This window comes from Coregonus clupeaformis, chromosome 11, assembly GCF_020615455.1.
Source record: "Coregonus clupeaformis isolate EN_2021a chromosome 11, ASM2061545v1, whole genome shotgun sequence".
NCBI classification, from domain to species: domain Eukaryota; kingdom Metazoa; phylum Chordata; class Actinopteri; order Salmoniformes; family Salmonidae; genus Coregonus; species Coregonus clupeaformis.
Genome location: NC_059202.1, coordinates 24,420,489 through 24,439,333, shown reverse-complemented (window position 1 = coordinate 24,439,333; position 18,845 = coordinate 24,420,489). Strand labels below are relative to the sequence as shown.

General features: G+C 44.0%; 1 protein-coding gene across 1 annotated transcript in view; it reads right to left on the bottom strand.

The window, feature by feature from the left end:
- ptgfr (prostaglandin F receptor (FP)) overlaps positions 1–9,152 on the bottom strand; it is a 47,668-nt gene extending 38,516 nt beyond the window's left edge. Inside the window, exons 1-2 of the mRNA XM_041891172.1 lie at positions 8,346–9,152; positions 2,096–2,389 (exon numbers count right to left, since the gene is read on the bottom strand). Of these exons, the coding sequence (XP_041747106.1) occupies positions 2,096–2,389; positions 8,346–9,152 (1,101 nt within the window). The remainder of the gene's footprint in view (positions 1–2,095; positions 2,390–8,345) is intronic.
- Between the last annotated feature and the right edge of the window lie 9,693 nt (positions 9,153–18,845).

Here is an 18,845-nt window from a genome sequence, read left to right as displayed (position 1 = left end):
ATGACACAGACTGACCAGGTGAATCCAGGTGAACGCTCTGATCCCTTATTGATGTCACCTGTTAAATCCACTTCAATTAGTGTAGATCAGGAATGGGAAACTTTGATGGAGGTGGGGGCCACCAAAAAACGGAACTCATCATGAGGGGCCAAAGTGTCTCGTGGGTCTGCGTACCCACATCCATACCCCCCCTTTTTAAATGTACATTTTAAAGTTAATTTCCTGCAATTCTGCAAATTGTGCCATGGGGCAGAGAGAAAAATTAGCAGTTTTACTATGCAATTTTGCCATAGGGTGGAGGCAAATGTTTGCAGTTTTTAATATGATAACTGAGAGCTAGTTGAGAGCTAGTTACTAGTAACTAGCCCCGGAGAGCTAGTTACCCCACGCTACCCTACGTTTAAAGAGTTACTACCTTTAAAGGCTCAGTAAAGGTGCCGCCAAACAAAGCCATGTGTGAAAATAGTCTGCAGTTAAAAGACTGAAGCACTGGAAACATTGAAAGTTTGTACATATACAAGTTCTACCTGCAAATCATACATGTAACATTTCTACCCCAATCACTATCAGTAGTAATTAAGGAATACAAATCCACTGAAGAAAAACTGTCCAGTCCGATTTTACGATCAATTCGCGTTCGCGAGGTTGACAACATTAGCAAAACATTCACATTACCACTCTTCCTGAAGTCCTTGCAACAGTTGTTTCACAACAGTTTTTGTGAATAAAATGTTCAATACATTTCCTCTTCCATCCTGTGTTGTGTGCTTATTCTTTAACCATTGATATGTTCTAGGGGCCATTTTGAGACCTTAAGGAGCATCAGATACTGCTGGAATGTTTACCAATGGCATGTCCATCTTTTTGTGAGAAATTACACTGGTCACTCAAAACATTTATAAAGTATTTATAAAGTATAAACAGCCCACATTTTAGATGAGCCCACACAAAAAGATGTAACTTATGATTAGTAAATGGTTTATAAGTACTTATATTCACCTGTATACATAGTCCATAGATATGTAATGTTACATCAACACACAGTACATCATATAAGAAAGCACTGTTAAATTAAAATTATCATGCTAAGTCATTTTAAAACCACTGAAAGGATAGCGGTGATCAACTCATCAGATGAGCTAAACTGAGTTACTGTGCTGTGAATGGTGAGCAGTCTGAACACCCATGATGAGAGAATGACGAATGACTTCAGAAAATGTTTTAATCCAGAAAACCTGTGGACAAAAAGTACTCTCACTTAAGACAGACAGACACATAAATACAAAATGTGTCAAAAACTCATTTTTCATCAGTCCATAGCCCCGCAGCAGGTCAAAGAGATAGGCCAACCATCTGCCAAACACAACAGCAACCTCAATGGCCGGGCCAGCCAGAAGAGTCTCTTCAGTAACCAAAACGAATCATTCTACGTGGAAATGATGACATAACTGCCATATTGGGACTCCAGAAGACTGTGAAACAACAGAACAATTAATTTGACCAGAGGAACACCTGCTGAGGCGATATTTCAGATTGACTGGCACTCACTCACTGGCTGATAGGGAGCTTGAAATAATCAATTGGCCTTGCCATTCTACACATGCTTCAAGGGCTGTGAGAAACTCTACAGCTGCAGATGTCTTTAGTTCTGAGCAGCTGGGTTTATAAGCCATAACTGCGGTCACAGTGAAGACTCAAGAAGACAATATTGACAGCTAGTGCAGACTGGAAAGTTCATCCTTTCAAGGTCGGTTATAGGTTAGATAGAAATATCACTCACTGGGGCTAACTAACTCCAGGGTCCATCTTAGTCCTGTGTGTCACTGTCAATGATAACCAACATGCCTATTACCAGTGTCTGTTCGCCTCATGAGTGTACAATACTTCATATGCTCCTGCATATCTTCCTCCAAAAACAAATCTTATCTGGTTCCTTAGCTTATTGCCTACTCCAACTATACACCAATGTGCTACAGGTGCTGCCTGCAAATACTGTACTCCACCCTTCACCTGGGACCCAGGGTCTCTCAGATCAGATGCCCCATCCAGGGGTTCAGGTGATGGGCTTAAGTATTGTGTCTGGTAGGCCTCCAACATTTCTATCCAAAGAGAAGAAGTCTGGCTTAGTGCTGATGGAGGTGCCGCTGGTCTCCCCAGAGCCCTTCACTGGGCTGCACTTCCAGTGGTTAAGGGTGTGGGGGTGGGAGTGGGACTTGGTGCCCCAGCAGCTGTGCACCAGCAGGAAGAGCTTCTTGAGGACGGCCTTCCTCAGGAGGATGTAGACCCAGGGGTCCAGGATCTGGTTCCAGGTGGCCATGCGGACTGCCAGCAGCAGGCGGGCAAACGCACGCTCGCCCTGGACCTGGGTGCTCAGTATGATGACGTTAACCTAGGAGAGTAAACATAGGACATTATGTGAGACAGAATGTAATTACTTGAAGGGAACCATTTTAATTGTTGTTATAAGTGTTAGTTGATTACTGTGCTTTGTTCAACGCTTCACATTGCGTTATTACAGTATACCACGCTCTCTTGAATCAAGGGAAAATTATAAAAAAGGATTTGATTTAAACTACCACTTTTTTTTTTGAATTGTCCTAGAAATAGCTGAATAGAATATGATTAAACTGGATTTGAGAATGTGTAATAGTGTTTTGTGTACACAGTGATGTGTGAGGGGCAGTAAGGGAGTGAACATTATTTATATTGAGGGATACCTGGAGGTCATCGGACCTCTCTGAAATGAAAATGGATGGCCCTCCCCCTGAGGAAAATATATTTTTACCTGGCCCTCCCCGAGCATTTGAAAAAGAAAACATGCAACTCTCCCCCTCCAAAATGATCATTAAACAAAATAGCTGGAATATGAAATCCCTTTTCAGTAGGCTATCAATGTTGCAGTCGTCATTTCTATCAAATCAACCCGTGGTTGAGAACCACTACTGTAGTTCATACCATATTCATCCGTTAGAGGGTAGCATTTACCAATTTAAGCGTTAAGGGCCTTCAACAGTAAGGACGATAACTATAACGACACATTATACATAACTATAAAACGTTGATGAGCATCCACACTAGAGGAAAGTTTGTCGTTCTACAGTAGCCTACGCCTGTCAATCAACTGATCAAAGCATCCTACTGTACAGCTTCCGTAGCCTATAACCCACTGCACATGGGAACAGCTGGAAGAGAGGCGCTAGAGTTGTGTAGCCGAAGAAGCTACATATTAGCTAGATATTAGGCCACTTATTAGCTAAATATTAGCTAGATATTAGGCCACTTATTAGCTAAATATTAGCTAGATATTAGGCCACATATTAGCTAAATATTAGCTAGATATTAGGCCACTTATTAGCTAAATATTATCTAGATATTAGGCCACTTATTAGCTAAATATTAGCTAGATATTAGGCCACTCATTAGCTAAATATTAAAAATGTACCAGTCAAAGTGCAAGAAAAAAAGGTTAAGCTAACAGATTATGAAATGGCCGATCTGTGCGTTCCTCCTGTCACGATCGTCATATGGAACAGACCAAGGCGCAGCGTGATGAACAAACATACTTTAATTAGTTAAAGTTTAAACACAAAACAAGAAACGACTCGTGACGTCCACGGTATCAATGACCGAACACGGAACAAAAACCCACAAACCCAAAGGGAAAAACATACAGTTTAAATATGGCTCCCAATCAGAGACAACCAGCCAACAGCTGACACTCGTTGCCTCTGATTGGGAGTCACTCAGGCAAACATAGAATTAAACACAACAGAATTACCAACATAGAAATACACACATAGAATGAACACACCCTGGCTCAACATAATGAGTCCCAGAGCCAGGGTGTGACAGTACCCCCCCCTAAAGGCACGGACTGCGACCACGCCTCAACTGAACAAAACAGGGGAGGGCTGGGCGGGCATACCTCCTCGGCGGCGGTTCTGGCTCCGGCCTTGACCACCACCCTCCAATACACCCCCCATAGCGCCCCTGGTCCAGTCTGGCCCCGCCGGCAGGAGCAGGACTGGACTTAGCAGGAGCGGTTAGCTTCAGCTCCATAGTGGAGCAGTTGACCCAGGCACGGGTTGTGCTGGACTGACGACGCGCATCCCTGGCTTGGTGCGTGGAGGAGGAACGGGCCTTACCAGGCTGACGACGCGCACCCCTGGCTTGGTGCGTGGAGGAGGAACGGGCCTTACCAGGCTGACGACTCGCACCCCTGGCTTGGTGCGTGGAGGAGGGACGGGCCTTACCAGGCTGACGACTCGCACCCCTGGCTTGGTGCGTGGAGGAGGAACGGGCCTTACCAGGCTGACTTCTCGCACCCCTGGCTTAGTGCGTGTGGCAGGAACAGGCCGGGCCGGGCTGGCGACGCGCACCGTATACTTGGTGCGAGTGGCAGGAACAGGCCGGGCCGGGCTGGCGACGCGCACCGTATACTTGGTGCGAGTGGCAGGAACAAGCCGGGCCGGGCTGGCGACGCGCACCGTAGACTTGGTGCGAGTGGCAGGAACAGGCCGGGCCGGGCTGGCGACGCGCACCGTATACTTGGTGCGAGTGGCAGGAACAAGCCGGGCCGGGCTGGCGACGCGCACCGTAGACTTGGTGCGAGTGGCAGGAACAGGCCGGGCCGGGCTGGCGACGCGCACCGTATACTTGGTGCGAGTGGCAGGAACAAGCCGGGCCGGGCTGGCGACGCGCACCGTATACTTGGTGCGAGTGGCAGGAACAGGCCGGGCCGGGCTGGCGACGCGCACCGTAGGCTTGGTGCGTGGAGCAGGGACAGGTCGGGCTGGGCTGGCGACGCACACCGTAGGCTTGGTGCGTGGAGCAGGGACAGGCCGGGCTGGGCTGTCGACGCACACCGTAGGCTTGGTGCGTGAAGCAGGGACAGGTCGGGCTGGGCTGGCGACGCACACCGTAGGCTTGGTGCGTGGAGCAGGGACAGGCCGGACTGGGCTGGCGACGCACACCGTAGGCTTGGTGCGTGGAGCAGGGACAGGCCGGGCTGGGCTGGCGACGCACACCGTAGGCTTGGTGCGTGAAGCAGGGACAGGCCGGGCTGGGCTGGCGACGCACACCGTAGGCTTGGTGCGTGGAGCAGGGACAGGCCGAACCGGGCTGTGGAGACGGATAGGAGGCCTGGAGTGAAGAGCGGCCACAACCCGTCCTGGCTGAATGCCTACCCTCACACACTCTGTGTGAGGCATCCGCACAGGACGTACAGGGCGGTGTACCCCTGGCCTGGTGGCCTTCTGGATCCGCCCCCTTTTCTGCTCCGTCAGCCCCGTCGTCCATGCCGTGTGCCCCCCCCTAAAAAAATTCTGGGGTTGCCTCACGACCGTCCGACGACGACCCTGATCACGCCGTTGCTCCTCTCTCCGTCGCCTCTCCACTGTCTCACTCCATGGCCGGCGATCCATCCCGGCCAGGATTTCCCCCCAAGTCCAGGACCCTTTACCGTCCAATATCTCCTCCCATGTCCAGGCTGCCTGCTCCTGGACACGCTGCTCCTCTTTCGCCAGGGCCTTTCCTGGCGCTTCCTCCCATGTCCAGCCCAAGGGCTGCCCCGGGACACGCTGCTTGGTCGTTGCATGGTGGGTTTTTCTGTCACGATCGTCATATGGAACAGACCAAGGCGCAGCGTGATGAACAAACATACTTTAATTAGTTAAAGTTTAAACACAAAACAAGAAACGACTCGTGACGTCCACGGTATCAATGACCGAACACGGAACAAAAACCCACAAACCCAAAGGGAAAAACATACAGTTTAAATATGGCTCCCAATCAGAGACAACCAGCCAACAGCTGACACTCGTTGCCTCTGATTGGGAGTCACTCAGGCAAACATAGAATTAAACACAACAGAATTACCAACATAGAAATACACACATAGAATGAACACACCCTGGCTCAACATAATGAGTCCCAGAGCCAGGGTGTGACACCTCCAGGCTGTGCTCTGCAGTCCCCGGGCAGTCGGGCATGCAAAGCTCCACTATTAATTAGGCCCATGTTTTCAGACAACATTATTCTACCCATAGGCTACAACAACACAGTGCAATTAGGAATGTATTATTGTTATCAAGTGTGTAGTCCTACACAATTGCTGGCTAGGGCTGTAAACTGCAGTGATGTAGGCTAATTTGAATAACCGCTCAAACGTCCTGTTTTGAATGCTTCATGCCGAAATAACTGCATACAGCCTAAGCCTGATAATGCAACCATTTAGATCAGTTATGGATTTATCTTAGACAGTTTACAAAGTTCAGAAAGGTACATTAGCAGGCTACTCATATGGTGCATTTGAATCACACCATCGAGACCTCTCTTTCTCTCCTTTCAAACTCAAAGCCAGTTCTTTTGGTTTCTGTATTTTACATTCAGCAAGCAAGAGCAAGCTGAAATCTTTCCTCGATCAGTAGAAAATAAAATGCTTGAAGTAAGTGTACAATGAGCTATTGTAAGCCTAGTCTAGCGTTTCCTGGGACTCCAAGAGCTGAAGAGGAATTATTAGGAATAATACTGCAGTGAATAGCCTATAGGCCTACCCAATGAAATTACACAGTGGTGTATATATTTATATATATATATATATATATATATATATATATATATATATATATATTTTAAGTTTATGAAATGACAGAAAGCCTAGGATAAACATATCGCTAGAAAAAGGAGAACAACTCTTAGGCATACAGGCATACAGATAGTCCAGCCATCCACATGGACTGTTGTCCTCCCCATTCGGCAGCAGCAAAGCCCTCCAACACCCAATTTAATCCATTAACTTTTTTCCACATTTAAGAACCATCTCCTTTAGACTTCACAATTCAAATGAACTTTTCTAGACTCTCTTCAGCGGACAGAGACTGCAAAGAAATCCTTAAATTATTGTGAAGATAACTTTTTTTCACGTGCTGTGGTCCTTGTGTAATTGTGTGATGCCATGCTTGTTGTTGTTCATTGGTGCTTTCAAGACAGCTGGGAACTCAAAAGAAAAACAAGATCATATCACAAGATCAGTGATTTTCAGGTCGGAATGTCTGAGTTCTAGAAAGATGCCAGAGTTTTCCGACTTGGAATTCCAAGTTGTATGACCGTTCAAAGTGATTTTTGCCAGTAGTTGCTCGTTTTTTTCCAAGTTCCCAGTTGTCTTGAACACACTGAAGTCGCAAGACTGAGATTTCTGAGTTCTGAGTTGTTTTGAATGCAGCAATAAACCACAGATTTGTTTCTACCACAGTTCTTCTCGTGCGCTAGCTCCCTACATCATCACTACAAGCGCTATTTGATTCGCCAGATACTCTACACGCCAATGGAAAGGTGAAAGTGGAATGCCCATCCAGCCGGGCTCAGAGAGGCGAATGAGAGAGGGAGAGAGAGAGAGAGACAGAGAGAGAGAGAGCGAGAGAGACGAGAGAGAGAGAGAGAGAGAGAGAGAGAGAGAGAGAGAGAGAGAGAGAGAGAGAGAGAGAGCAGGGTGGTACACCAAAGTTAAACAAAATGCTGACAATAACTGAAATGTAATCGATGACAAATTACATTACCTCCCTTGGACCCAAAAAATGTTTTACCCTCCCACTGACTGAAATGTAAAAATGTTGACCCTCCCCCATTTTCCTCCGGGTAACAAATGCGTACATTTTGAACGCTCCCTAAACATCTTATTAATGTAGGTCTAATGAAATATGTCTAGCCAGAGAAGAAACAATATTGTTTGACCTTCCCTTACAAGCCTTCTCATCAAGTGTTAACGATCCATCTTAATGTAAGTTATTATACTGTCCTTTTAATTTTAAGAAACCTGGTCTACGATTAATGTCAGGAATATAAATAAAAACGTTCTCAAAGGAGGATTATTTATTCCAATAAGACTCATCAGTTTCCCACAGCATATTGTGTTGCTCTCACATCTACTTTGGCTGCATACCATATTTTTCTCTTAAAAAGGGGTGTCAAAAACAAATGTCATTGAAATGGATGTAAAGTAACTACACAAAGTACTGGGAGAAAAGAAGGACATAATATGCCAGAAAACTGCCCTAATTGACAAGGGTCAAAAGCACAAAATACCAAACAGGTCAAAAATCTGTGCCCTATTAAACATCTTGAGCATCTCTTCAAAGGTTTAAATAGCTCTCTTTCCTTTTGAAAGGATTTGTAAGCATTCCAAGTAGAAGAACAAATGGCTTGCTGTGGGAATCTTGGCAGACTCCACCAATGCAGAGGACTGTTGGCAGAGATGAGGTGAAAGTGAGTTCTTCATCACTGCTTAACAGACATACCAGAGATAAGAGCTTATAAGACCCAGGGAAAAGAGGAGGAAGAAGCCTTACCAATAAAGGGCCCCAGCACACACAGGACACAAGCATGATGGTCAAGAGCTGGCAGATCATCTCAAAGTGGTGGGAGGTGTCCTTGCGGCGACGTTGGCGGTGGCAGCGCAGCTTGGACTGCAGTAGGGTGCAGCTGGTCAAGGTGTTGCACACAATGGACACCAGCAGTGCCAGGAGGCCCAGCGTGGAGAAGATCAGTGGGAGCACCACGTTCAGCCAGTCGCGGGGCCCCTCCACGCGGAAGAAACACCAGCTCTGGGAGCGCTGCACCTGGTAGGGTCTCCACAGCAGCACAGGTAGCAGGGCCACCAGGGCAGCTAGCAGCCAGGTCATCCCCAGCAACCTCTTCATGTGGTGGGCGGCCAGGACTGTGGAGTGGAACAGGGGCCTGGTGATACCAATGCAGCGTTCCACCGCCATGAGGCTGCCCAGGAGCAGGGGGCTCAGACCAAAAAACACCATGGACACCCCAAAGAGACCGCACAGGATGTGGTGCGGGTCAAAGGTCTCCCACTTCCTGTTGCAAGCGTAGACGTACAGCACCAGGGAGCCGTTAATGAGGTGGCCCAGGAGGTCGGTGCCCACCAGGCCGCTGGCGAACAGCAGGAAGGAGGCCTTGGATTTGAGGCGGAAGCGGCGGTAGGCTTTGACCAAGATGCAGAGAGCCAGGATGTTGGAGATGATGCCCACGGTCATGGAAATGGCAGAGGCGGTGATGGACAGCTCCGTCTGGCTGCAGGTGGTGTTGGAGTAGCTGCGTGTCGCTGCCCTGCTGCATCCCGCCTCGGAACTCCCATTGCCTGGCATCATCAAGTCCTGGTCCAGTCTGAGGATCAACGTGTGATAGAAAGGATGTTTGAATGGTCCCAAAACATTTATCTTCACATTAATTAAAAGCACTCCAACACAAATGACATTTAAAATGTACATTTTACGGAGCAACTGAGTCATGACCAAGGTGAGTATGTATACAGAGCTTTTATCTAGTTGGCCTACATTTTAGCGCATCAGACTTATAAATCAGTGCTTACAAAATATGTTATTTTCCTTAAAAATGCGCAGTGTACCACTAGGCTATGGTACATTGTCATTCAAATAAGGAGCAAAGAGTACCAGGCTCCCACTGTGCAACATTCATTGCAATGGTAGCAGTATGAGGTGCGTAAAAAGCCATTTATAGTGCTTACTTTATTGAGAGAAATCAAATTTCCCTCTGTAATTATTGGGACAGTGAAACATGTTTTCTTCTTTTGGCTCTATACTTCAAAACTTTGGATTTGAAATCAATCAATGGCTATGAGGTTAAAGTGCAGACTGTCAGATTTAATTCATGGTATTTTCATCCATATCGGGTGAACGGTTTAGAAATTAGAGCACTCTTTGTACATTGTCCATTCTAGGGGAGCAAAAGTATTGGGACAAATTAACTTATATGTGTATTAAAGTAGTAAAAAGTTAAATATTTGGTCCCATATTCATAACACACAATGACTACATCAAGCTTGTGACTCTACACAGATCATTTTGTGCCCAATAGAAATGAATGGTAAAAAATGTATTCTGTCATTTTGGAGTCACTATTATTGTAAATAAGAATATAATATGTTTCTAAACACTTCTACATGAATGTGGATGTTACCATGATTGCGGATAATCCTGAATGAATCGCAAATAATGGTGTGAGAAATGGAGTGAGAAAGTTATAGATGCACAAATATCATACCCCCTAACAAATACTAACCCTGTTATTGTAATGGTGAGCAGTTAGCATATCTTGGGGGTATGATATTTGTGCGTCTCACTCATCATAATTCACGATTCATTCAGGATTATCCATAATCATGGTAGCATCCACATGAATGTAGAAGTGTTTAGAAACATATTGTATTCTTATTTACAATAAAAGTGACTCCAAAATGACACAATACATTATTTACCATTCATTTCTATTGGGAACAGAATCATCTGAAACACAACCAAAACAAACAGCAAATGCATCCAACAAATGTGTAGAGTCCCAAGCCATTGTGTCTTATGAATATGTGACCAAATATTTAACTTTTTACTACTTTAATACACATACATATAAGTGAATTTGTCCCAATACTTTTGGTCCCCTAAAATGGGGGGACTATGTCCAAAAAGTGCTGACATTTCTAAATGGTTCACCTGATATGGATGAAAATACCATGGAATTAAAGCTGACAGTGTGCACTTTAACTTCATAGTCACTGTTTGATTTTAAATCCAAACTTTTGGAGTATAGAGCCAAAAGAAGAAGAAAAAAATTCACTGTCCCAATAATTATGGAGGGCACTGCCTTTGTCAGAGATGACTGCACCTGGTCAAGATTCAGCCAATGGATTGACACCCCTTTGAAAAATTATGATTTTATATACGATTGAGCAGCGTTTTGTAACCGATTTTCATCAACTCACTTCTACTTCTAGCTCTACGGCTTTATTAACCCCTAAAACAAAGTTAAAAGGTAGGCTAATCCCTGACATCACGTGCGTCATGCGTAAAAATCACTGTATCCAAAAATAAATATTCACTCTAGAGGTTATAATATTTCACTTGTGATAAAGAACTGACATTTTGGTCGAAACTACGTAAAAAAACAACAAAAAACATGATTAATTAAAGGAAAATCCCCACCTGTCAACGTCTTCAGAAATTATATTTCACCATTTGCCGACGCAAGGGTACTATGGACATGTCTTTTCAATTAAGATTAATGAGAACAAGTTTGACTGTTCTCATAACAGTAATCAAATTAATTACGAATTAATTGCTAAAGAAATCATCATCTTGGCGTCTCCTGCTTTGCTGCTTCTGTGAGGTACATTGTCCCATAGTGTAACGGTGTGGTCCATGAACATCTGACTCTGTTCCAGTCAAATAACGCACACGAAGTACCATTTTCCAGTTTGGCACCGCACCCGTCTTCACAGCACATTATAACATACTGTCTCCAAGCTCTTTCAGCTACTTCTGTAAGAGGGGCGCGGGCTCACCAGTAGATGTTGTGCGCCACACAAATCCCTCCTCTGAGATTTGTCGCACTGATGAATAGAGAAGTTTTGTCATTTTGAGAAAGCGTAGTGATAAATCGATTTCGCAGCATGACAATTCAGAGAAAAGCGAATTTTTCAGATTTAAATAAATAAATAAATTCATTCAAACTAATTAATTTCTGTGCACTTCAAAAATATGTGTGTCCACTTATATAGTTTGGAAATTATCTGGAATTTGCCCTTGAAATAATCTGGAATTTGCCCTTCAAATATTCTTGGATAAACTAGGTTTGAAGCAGAACTGAAGGCAATAAACAACTTCACTGATAGAAAACGGCCTATGTAGTAGTAGTAATCGTAGGGTGAGTATTGATTAAGAGGGACACATGGCAAAGTGTGACACTTAAGCTTTGTAATGGACATATTTAAATGTACACAATAACATAGCCAACAATCAATGCCTGTGTGTTAGTGAGGAAGTATGTGACGATAAAAAAAAAGGGTTCAAGGGTATTACGTCATCATTGTGGGCGTGGCATCCCGTGTAATGACACGGATCTCTAGAGGTGTAACGGTAAGTAAAATTACATAGGTTTCTGAGCACAGGAGACTGCTGAGGGGAGATTAGCTCATAATTATGGCCGTAAAAGAGCAAATGGAATGGCATAAAACACCTGGAAACCATGTGTTTGATGTACAGTACCAGTCACAAGTTTGGACACACCTACTCATTCAAGGGTTTTTCTTCATTTTTACTATATTCTACATTGTAGAATAATAGTGAATACATCAAAACTATGAAATAACACATATGGAATCATGTAGTAACCAAAAAAGTGTTAAATAAATCAAAATATATTTTATATTTGAGATTCTTCAAATAGCCACCCTTTGCCTTGATGACAGCTTTGCACACTCTTGGCATTCTCTCAACCAGCTTCACCTGGAATGCTTTTCCAACAGTCTTGAAGGAGTTCCCACATATGCTGAGCACTTGTTGGCTGCTTTTCCTTCACTCTACGGTCCAACTCATTCCAAACCATCTCAATTGGGTTGAGGTCAGGTGATTGTTAAGGCCAGGTCATCTGATGCAGCACTCCATCACTCCCCTTGTTGGTCAAATAGCCCTTACACAGCCTGGAGGTGTGTTGGGTCATTGTCCTGTTGAAAAACAAATGAAAGTCCCACTAAGTGCAAACCAGATGGGATGGCATATCACTGCAGAATACTGTGGAAGCCATGCTGGTTAAGTGTGCCTTGAATTCTAAATAAATCACTGACAGTGTCACCAGCAAAGCACCCACACACCATCACACATCCTCCTCCATGCTTCACGGTGGGAACCACACATGCAGAGATAATCCGTTCACCTACTCTGCGTCTCGCAAAGACACAGCGGTTGGAACAAAAATCTCAAATTTGGACTCATCAGACTAAAGGACAGATTTCCACCGGTCTAATGTCCATTGCACATGTTTCTTGGCCCAAGCAAGTCTCTTCTTATTATTGGTGTCCTAATGATGGACTGTTGTTTCTCTTTGCTTATTTGAGCTGTTCTTGCCATAATATGGACTTGGTCTTTTACCAAATAGGGCTAGCTTCTGTATACCACCCCTACCTTGTCACAACACAACTGATTGGCTCAAACTCATTAAGAAGAAAATACATTCCACAAATTAACTTTTAAGAAGGCACACCTGTTAATTGAAATACATTCCAGGTGACTACCTCATGAAGCTGGCTGAGAGAATGCCAAGAGCATGCAAAGTTGTCATCAAGGCATTGGGTGGCTATTTGAAGAATCTCAAATATAAAATATATTTGGATTCATTTAACACTTTTTTGGTTACTACATGATTCCATGTGTGTTATTTCATAGTTTTGTTGTCTTCACTATTATTCTACAATGTAAATTTTTTTACAAATAAAGAAAAACCCTTGAATGAGTAGGTGTGTCCAAACTTTTGACTGGTAGTGTATTTTAAACCATTCCACCGATTCCGCTCCACTCATTACCACGAGTCTGTTCTCTCCTGTGGTTCTGAGGTAAATAATGTTTAGGTTATAAAAAAAGAAGAAAATATATTCAGTGTCTCATAACAAACATATTTTGAAATGGGATGTAATTGTAAATCAAAATGACTGTCAATTGTTTTTTACTATAACCTTTTTAGAATAGCGACATTTTGACAGTGTCCCAGTATGCCAATCACCTACTGTCAAACTGGGACTCTCCTCTAAGCCATTTTAATGAAGAAAAAATATTTAGGGGGATTATGAAATACATGTTTTCTAAACAGAAATCATTTTTTCCTAAATAGGATCAAAGGTTACATTTCAATTTCAGCTGCTATCAGCTGGCTTGCTACAAAAAGCTAGCATAGCTGCACTTTACTTAGAAAGATATTACCTCACCAACATTAAACATCCTAGCTAGCTATATTCATAACCATACAGGTACAGTGCATTCTGAAAGTATTCAGACCCCTTTACTTTTTCCACATTTTGTTACGTTACAGCCTTATTCTAAAATTGATTAAATTGTTTTTTCCCCTCATCAATCAACTCATACCTCATAATGACAAAGCAAAAAACTGGTTTTTAGACATTTTTAATGTCATCATGAATCATCAAGAACTTCAAGGAGAGAGGTTAATTTGTTGTGAAGAAGGCTTCAGGGCGCCCAAGAAAGTCCAGCAAGCGCCAGGACCGTCTCCTAAAGTTGATTCAGCTGCGGGATTGGGGCACCACCAGTGCAGAGCTTGCTCAGGAATGGCAGCAGGCAGGTGTGAGTGCATCTGCACGCACAGTGAGGCGAAGACTTTTGGAGGATGGCCTGATGTCAAGAAGGGCAGCGAAGAAGCAACTTCTCTCCAGGAAAAACATCAGGGACAGACTGATATTCTGCAAAAGGTACAGGGATTGGACTGCTGAGGACTGGGGTAAAGTCGTTTTCTCTGATGAATCCCCTTTCCGATTGTTTGGGGCATCCGGAAAAAAGCTTGTCTTGAGAAGACAAGGTGAGCGCTACCATCAGTCCTGTGTCATGCCAACAGTAAAGCATCCTGAGACCATTCATGTGTGGGGTTGCTTCTCAGCCAAGGGAGTGGGCTCACTCACATTTTTGCCTAAGAACACAGCCATGAATAAAGAATGGTACCAACACATCCTCCGAAAGCAACTTCTCCCAACCATCCAAGAACAGTTTTGTGACGAACAATGCCTTTTCCAGCATAATGGAGCACCTTGCCGTAAGGCAAAAGTGATAACTAAGTGGCTCAGGGAACAAAACATCGAAATGTTGGTTCCATGGCCAGGAAACTCCCCAGACCTTAATCCCATTGAGAACTTGTGGTCAATCCTCAAGAGACGGGTGGACAAACAAAAACCCACAAATTCTGACAAACTCCAAGCATTGATTATGCAAGAATGGGCTGCCATCAGTCAGGATGTGGCCCAGAAGTTAATTGACAGCATGCCAGGGTGGATTGCAGAGGTCTTGAAAAAGAAGGGTCAACACTGCAAATATTGACTCTTTGCATAAACTTAATGTAATTGTTAATAAAATCCTTTGACACTTCTGGAATGCTTGTAATTATACTTCAGTATACCAGAATAACATCTGACTAAAATATCTAAAAACACTGAAGCAGCAAACTTTGTGAAGACCAATACTTGTGTCATTCTCAAAAGTTTTGACCACGACTGTACAAGCTGGGCACACCTGTATTTGGGGAGTTTCTCCCATTTTTCTCTGCAGATCCTCTCAAAATCTGTCAGGTTGGATAGGGAGTGTCGCTGCACAGCTATTTTCAGGTCTCTCCAGAGATGTTCGATCGGGTTCAAGTCCGGGCTCTGGCTGGGCCACTCAAGGACATTCAGAGACTTGTCCTGAAGCCACTCCTGTGTTGTCTTAGCTGTGTGCTTAGGGTCGTTGTCCTGTTGGAAGGTGAACCTTCACCCCAGTCTGAGGTCCTGAGCACTCTGGAGCAGGTTTTCATCAAGGATCTCTCTGTACTTTGCTCCGTTCATCTTTCCCTCCATCCTGACTAGTCTCCAAGTCCTTGCCACTGAAAAACATCTCCACAGTATGATGCTGCTACCACCATGCTTAACTGTAGGGATGGTGCCGGGTTTCCTCCAGATATGACGCTTGGAATTCAGGCCAAAGAGTTCAATCTTGGTTTCATCAGATCAGAGAATCTTGTTTCTCATGGTCTTAGAGTACTTCAGGTGCCTGATGGCAAACTCCAAGCGGGCTGTCATGTGCCTTTTACTGAGGAGTGGCTTCTGTCTGGTTGTCCTTCTGGAAGGTTCTCCCATCTCCACAGAGGAACTCTGCAGCTCTGTCAGAGTGACCATCGGGTTCTTGGTCACCTCCCTGACCAAGGCCCTTCTCCCCCGATTGCTCAGTTTGGCCAGGCGGCCAGCTCTAGGAAGAGTCTTGGTGGTTCCAAACTTCTTCCATTTAAGAATGATGGGGCCAATGTGTTCTTGGGGACCTTCAATGCTGCAGACATTCTTTGGTACCTTTCCCCAGATCTGTGTCTCAACACAATCCTGTCTCGGAGCTCTACGGACAATTCCTTCGACCTCATGGCTTAGTTTTTGCTCTGACATGCACTGTCAACTGTGGGACCTTATATAGACAGGTGTGTGCCTTACAAAATCATGTCCAATCAATTGAATTTACCACAGGTGGACTCCAATCAAGTTGTAGAAACATCGCAAGGATGATCAATGGAAACAGCATGCAAAGGGGCTGAATAGCAAAGGGGCTGAATAGTTACGTAAATAAGGTATATCAGTTTTTATTTTTTATAAATGTGCAAACATTTCTAACAACCTGTTTTTGCTTTGTCATTATGAGGTATTGTGTGTAGATTGATGAGGATGTTTTGTTTTTTATCCATTTCAGAATAAGGCTGTAATGTAACAAAATGTGGAAAAAGTCAAGGGTCTGAATAGTGAGTGTGGATATACCAGGATCCCTCTAGATAACATGACTCTTTCTTTGACTACTCACATCCTCTGGCAGCTTCGACTACCTCTGAGTAGTTGAGGCAAGACTAATTGACAAAGAGCCATGCCTCAGCATCAGGCTTCCACCCCCTTCCACCCCCTCCTGGTACTAAGGCCTCATGACTTCCCAGAGGACACACCAGGACCAGCCCTGTATTCACAAAGCATCTGAGTAGGAGTGTTGATCTAGGGTCAGTTTAGCCTTTTAGATCATAATGAATATGATTACATGGACAGGTTAGACCTGATCCTAGATCAGCACTCATACACTGATATGCTTTGTGAATGTGGGCCCAGCCCCCTATCTCCATGTAATCTTATTAATTATCTAAAAGGCTAAACTGATCCTAGATCAGCAGTCCTACTCTAGGACCAGGATGGTAAGTGTTGTTCTATTCACTTTGCCCCTTTGTTTGCCACTCTGCCAAGGTAAAAGCCAATGTTTTAGATGTGTATCTCTGTACCCGTAGTGAACCTAGTGCCATGTCCTCATTGTTTAACCTTTAGCACACACTGTTTCATAAAGGATGTGTGTGGCAGCTGGGGAGTGGGATGCAGAACCCAGCTATAGATGGGATCCATGGGCCAGAGGGACACATTTCACATATTTGTCCCATCTGGGGTGGCAAAGTCTAACAATGATTTTCATTTAAGATCCATGTCTGTACCCCAATTGTTGGTCTGGCCCATGGACTAGGCCTAATGGCTGTAGTGCTCTAGGAGTGGAGTCTGGCCCATGGACTAGGCCTAATGGCTGTAGTGCTCTAGGAGTGGAGTCTGGCCCATGGACTAGGCCTAATGGCTGTAGTGCTCTAGGAGTGGAGTCTGGCCCATGGACTAAGCCTAATGGCTGTAGTGCTCTAGGAGTGGAGTCTGGCCCATGGACTAGGCCTAATGGCTGTAGTGCTCTAGGAGTGGAGTCTGGCCCATGGACTAAGCCTAATGGCTGTAGTGCTCTAGGAGTGGAGTCTGGCCCATGGACTAGGCCTAATGGCTGTAGTGCTCTAGGAGTGGAGAACCGTATTGGTAAAGAACAACCAGTCTGCCTGGCTGGTGTTTAGAAGGGGGAAAAAAAAAATGCAAGAAGTGAAACGGGGAGGTAGCCTCGCATACTACCGGAATAGGATTTTCAATGGAGAAGGCGTGTTGAACTACCTGACTGGCACTAGGCCTACGTATTTAGGATATAGACTTTGACAACAACAGCCTTGGGCTCAGTGTCTGCTTGAACAACACCAGCCCTGACTGACTGACTCAACACTGATAACAAGGCTGGCTTAATGAGAATGAAATGTTTCTGATGGGAAATTGACACAAGGCCAAATAACAGCTCTGAGTTTAGCCTAATAATGGATTTAGTTGGAATTATTGCTGTGGCTTAGTAAGACATTGAGCTCTGTTCTGTTCCCTCATCAGCTGTGTTGACAGACTGATGACTCAATACTCATAGTTACCACAGAACAGCAGAATGGAGTGTTGCCATACAATACTGCAATACTCAGCGTTACCATACTCATAGTAGTACCATACTCGTAGTGTTATCATACTACCATACTCATAGTGTTACCATACTCATAGTGTTACCATACTCATAGTGTTACCATACTCATAGTGTTACCATACTCATAGTGTTACCATACTCATAGTGTTACCATACTCATAGTGTTACCATACTCATAGTGTTACCATACTCATAGTGTTACCATACTCATAGTGTTACCATACTCATAGTGTTACCATACTCATAGTAGTACCATACCAGTGGTGGTCAGTGCTGTTTAAGATGAGGGAGGACCATTTTTTTTCTTCATGAGCATGGCCTTATTTCTATTACAGCATATTGGATGACTGTCATTCATATTCTATTCACCCAGTTCAATGTAACAGCAATAGGTTTAGGCTACTACATGATACTCTAATTTCCCTGTACCCATCATGAGGTTGCTACAATCTAGCCTATAAATGAAAGTTTACAACGTAGGTGCACAAAGGTCGAGAGAGAATCTTGAGGTGACAGTGACACATCGACAGACAGTGACACATTCAATACCGCCTTGCACACTCTTGCCTGCATCTAGTTGAATGCACCAATTTGTAAGTCGCTCTGGATAAGAGCGTCTGCTAAATGACTTAAATGTAAATGTGAATGAATACATTCCGAATGCACTGTATATAATGACTAAACAAGTTTATTTGGCTGTTTTTGACTCTGGTGACAATAAAAGAGTCATTGAAATTGTTGAGGGTTCTTTCTGGTTTCATTCTACAAAATGTCCATTAGAGTGTTGAGAATGTTGAGCTGATAGGCCTAGATTAAGTTAATTGTATTTTATTTATAGGCTATATAATTACATATAGGCTACATCATATGATTATGATAATAATAATAATAATAATAAATGATCATTCTTCATTTTCCACAAAAATACATAAAGAATGTTTTAGTACATTTCATTTGTAT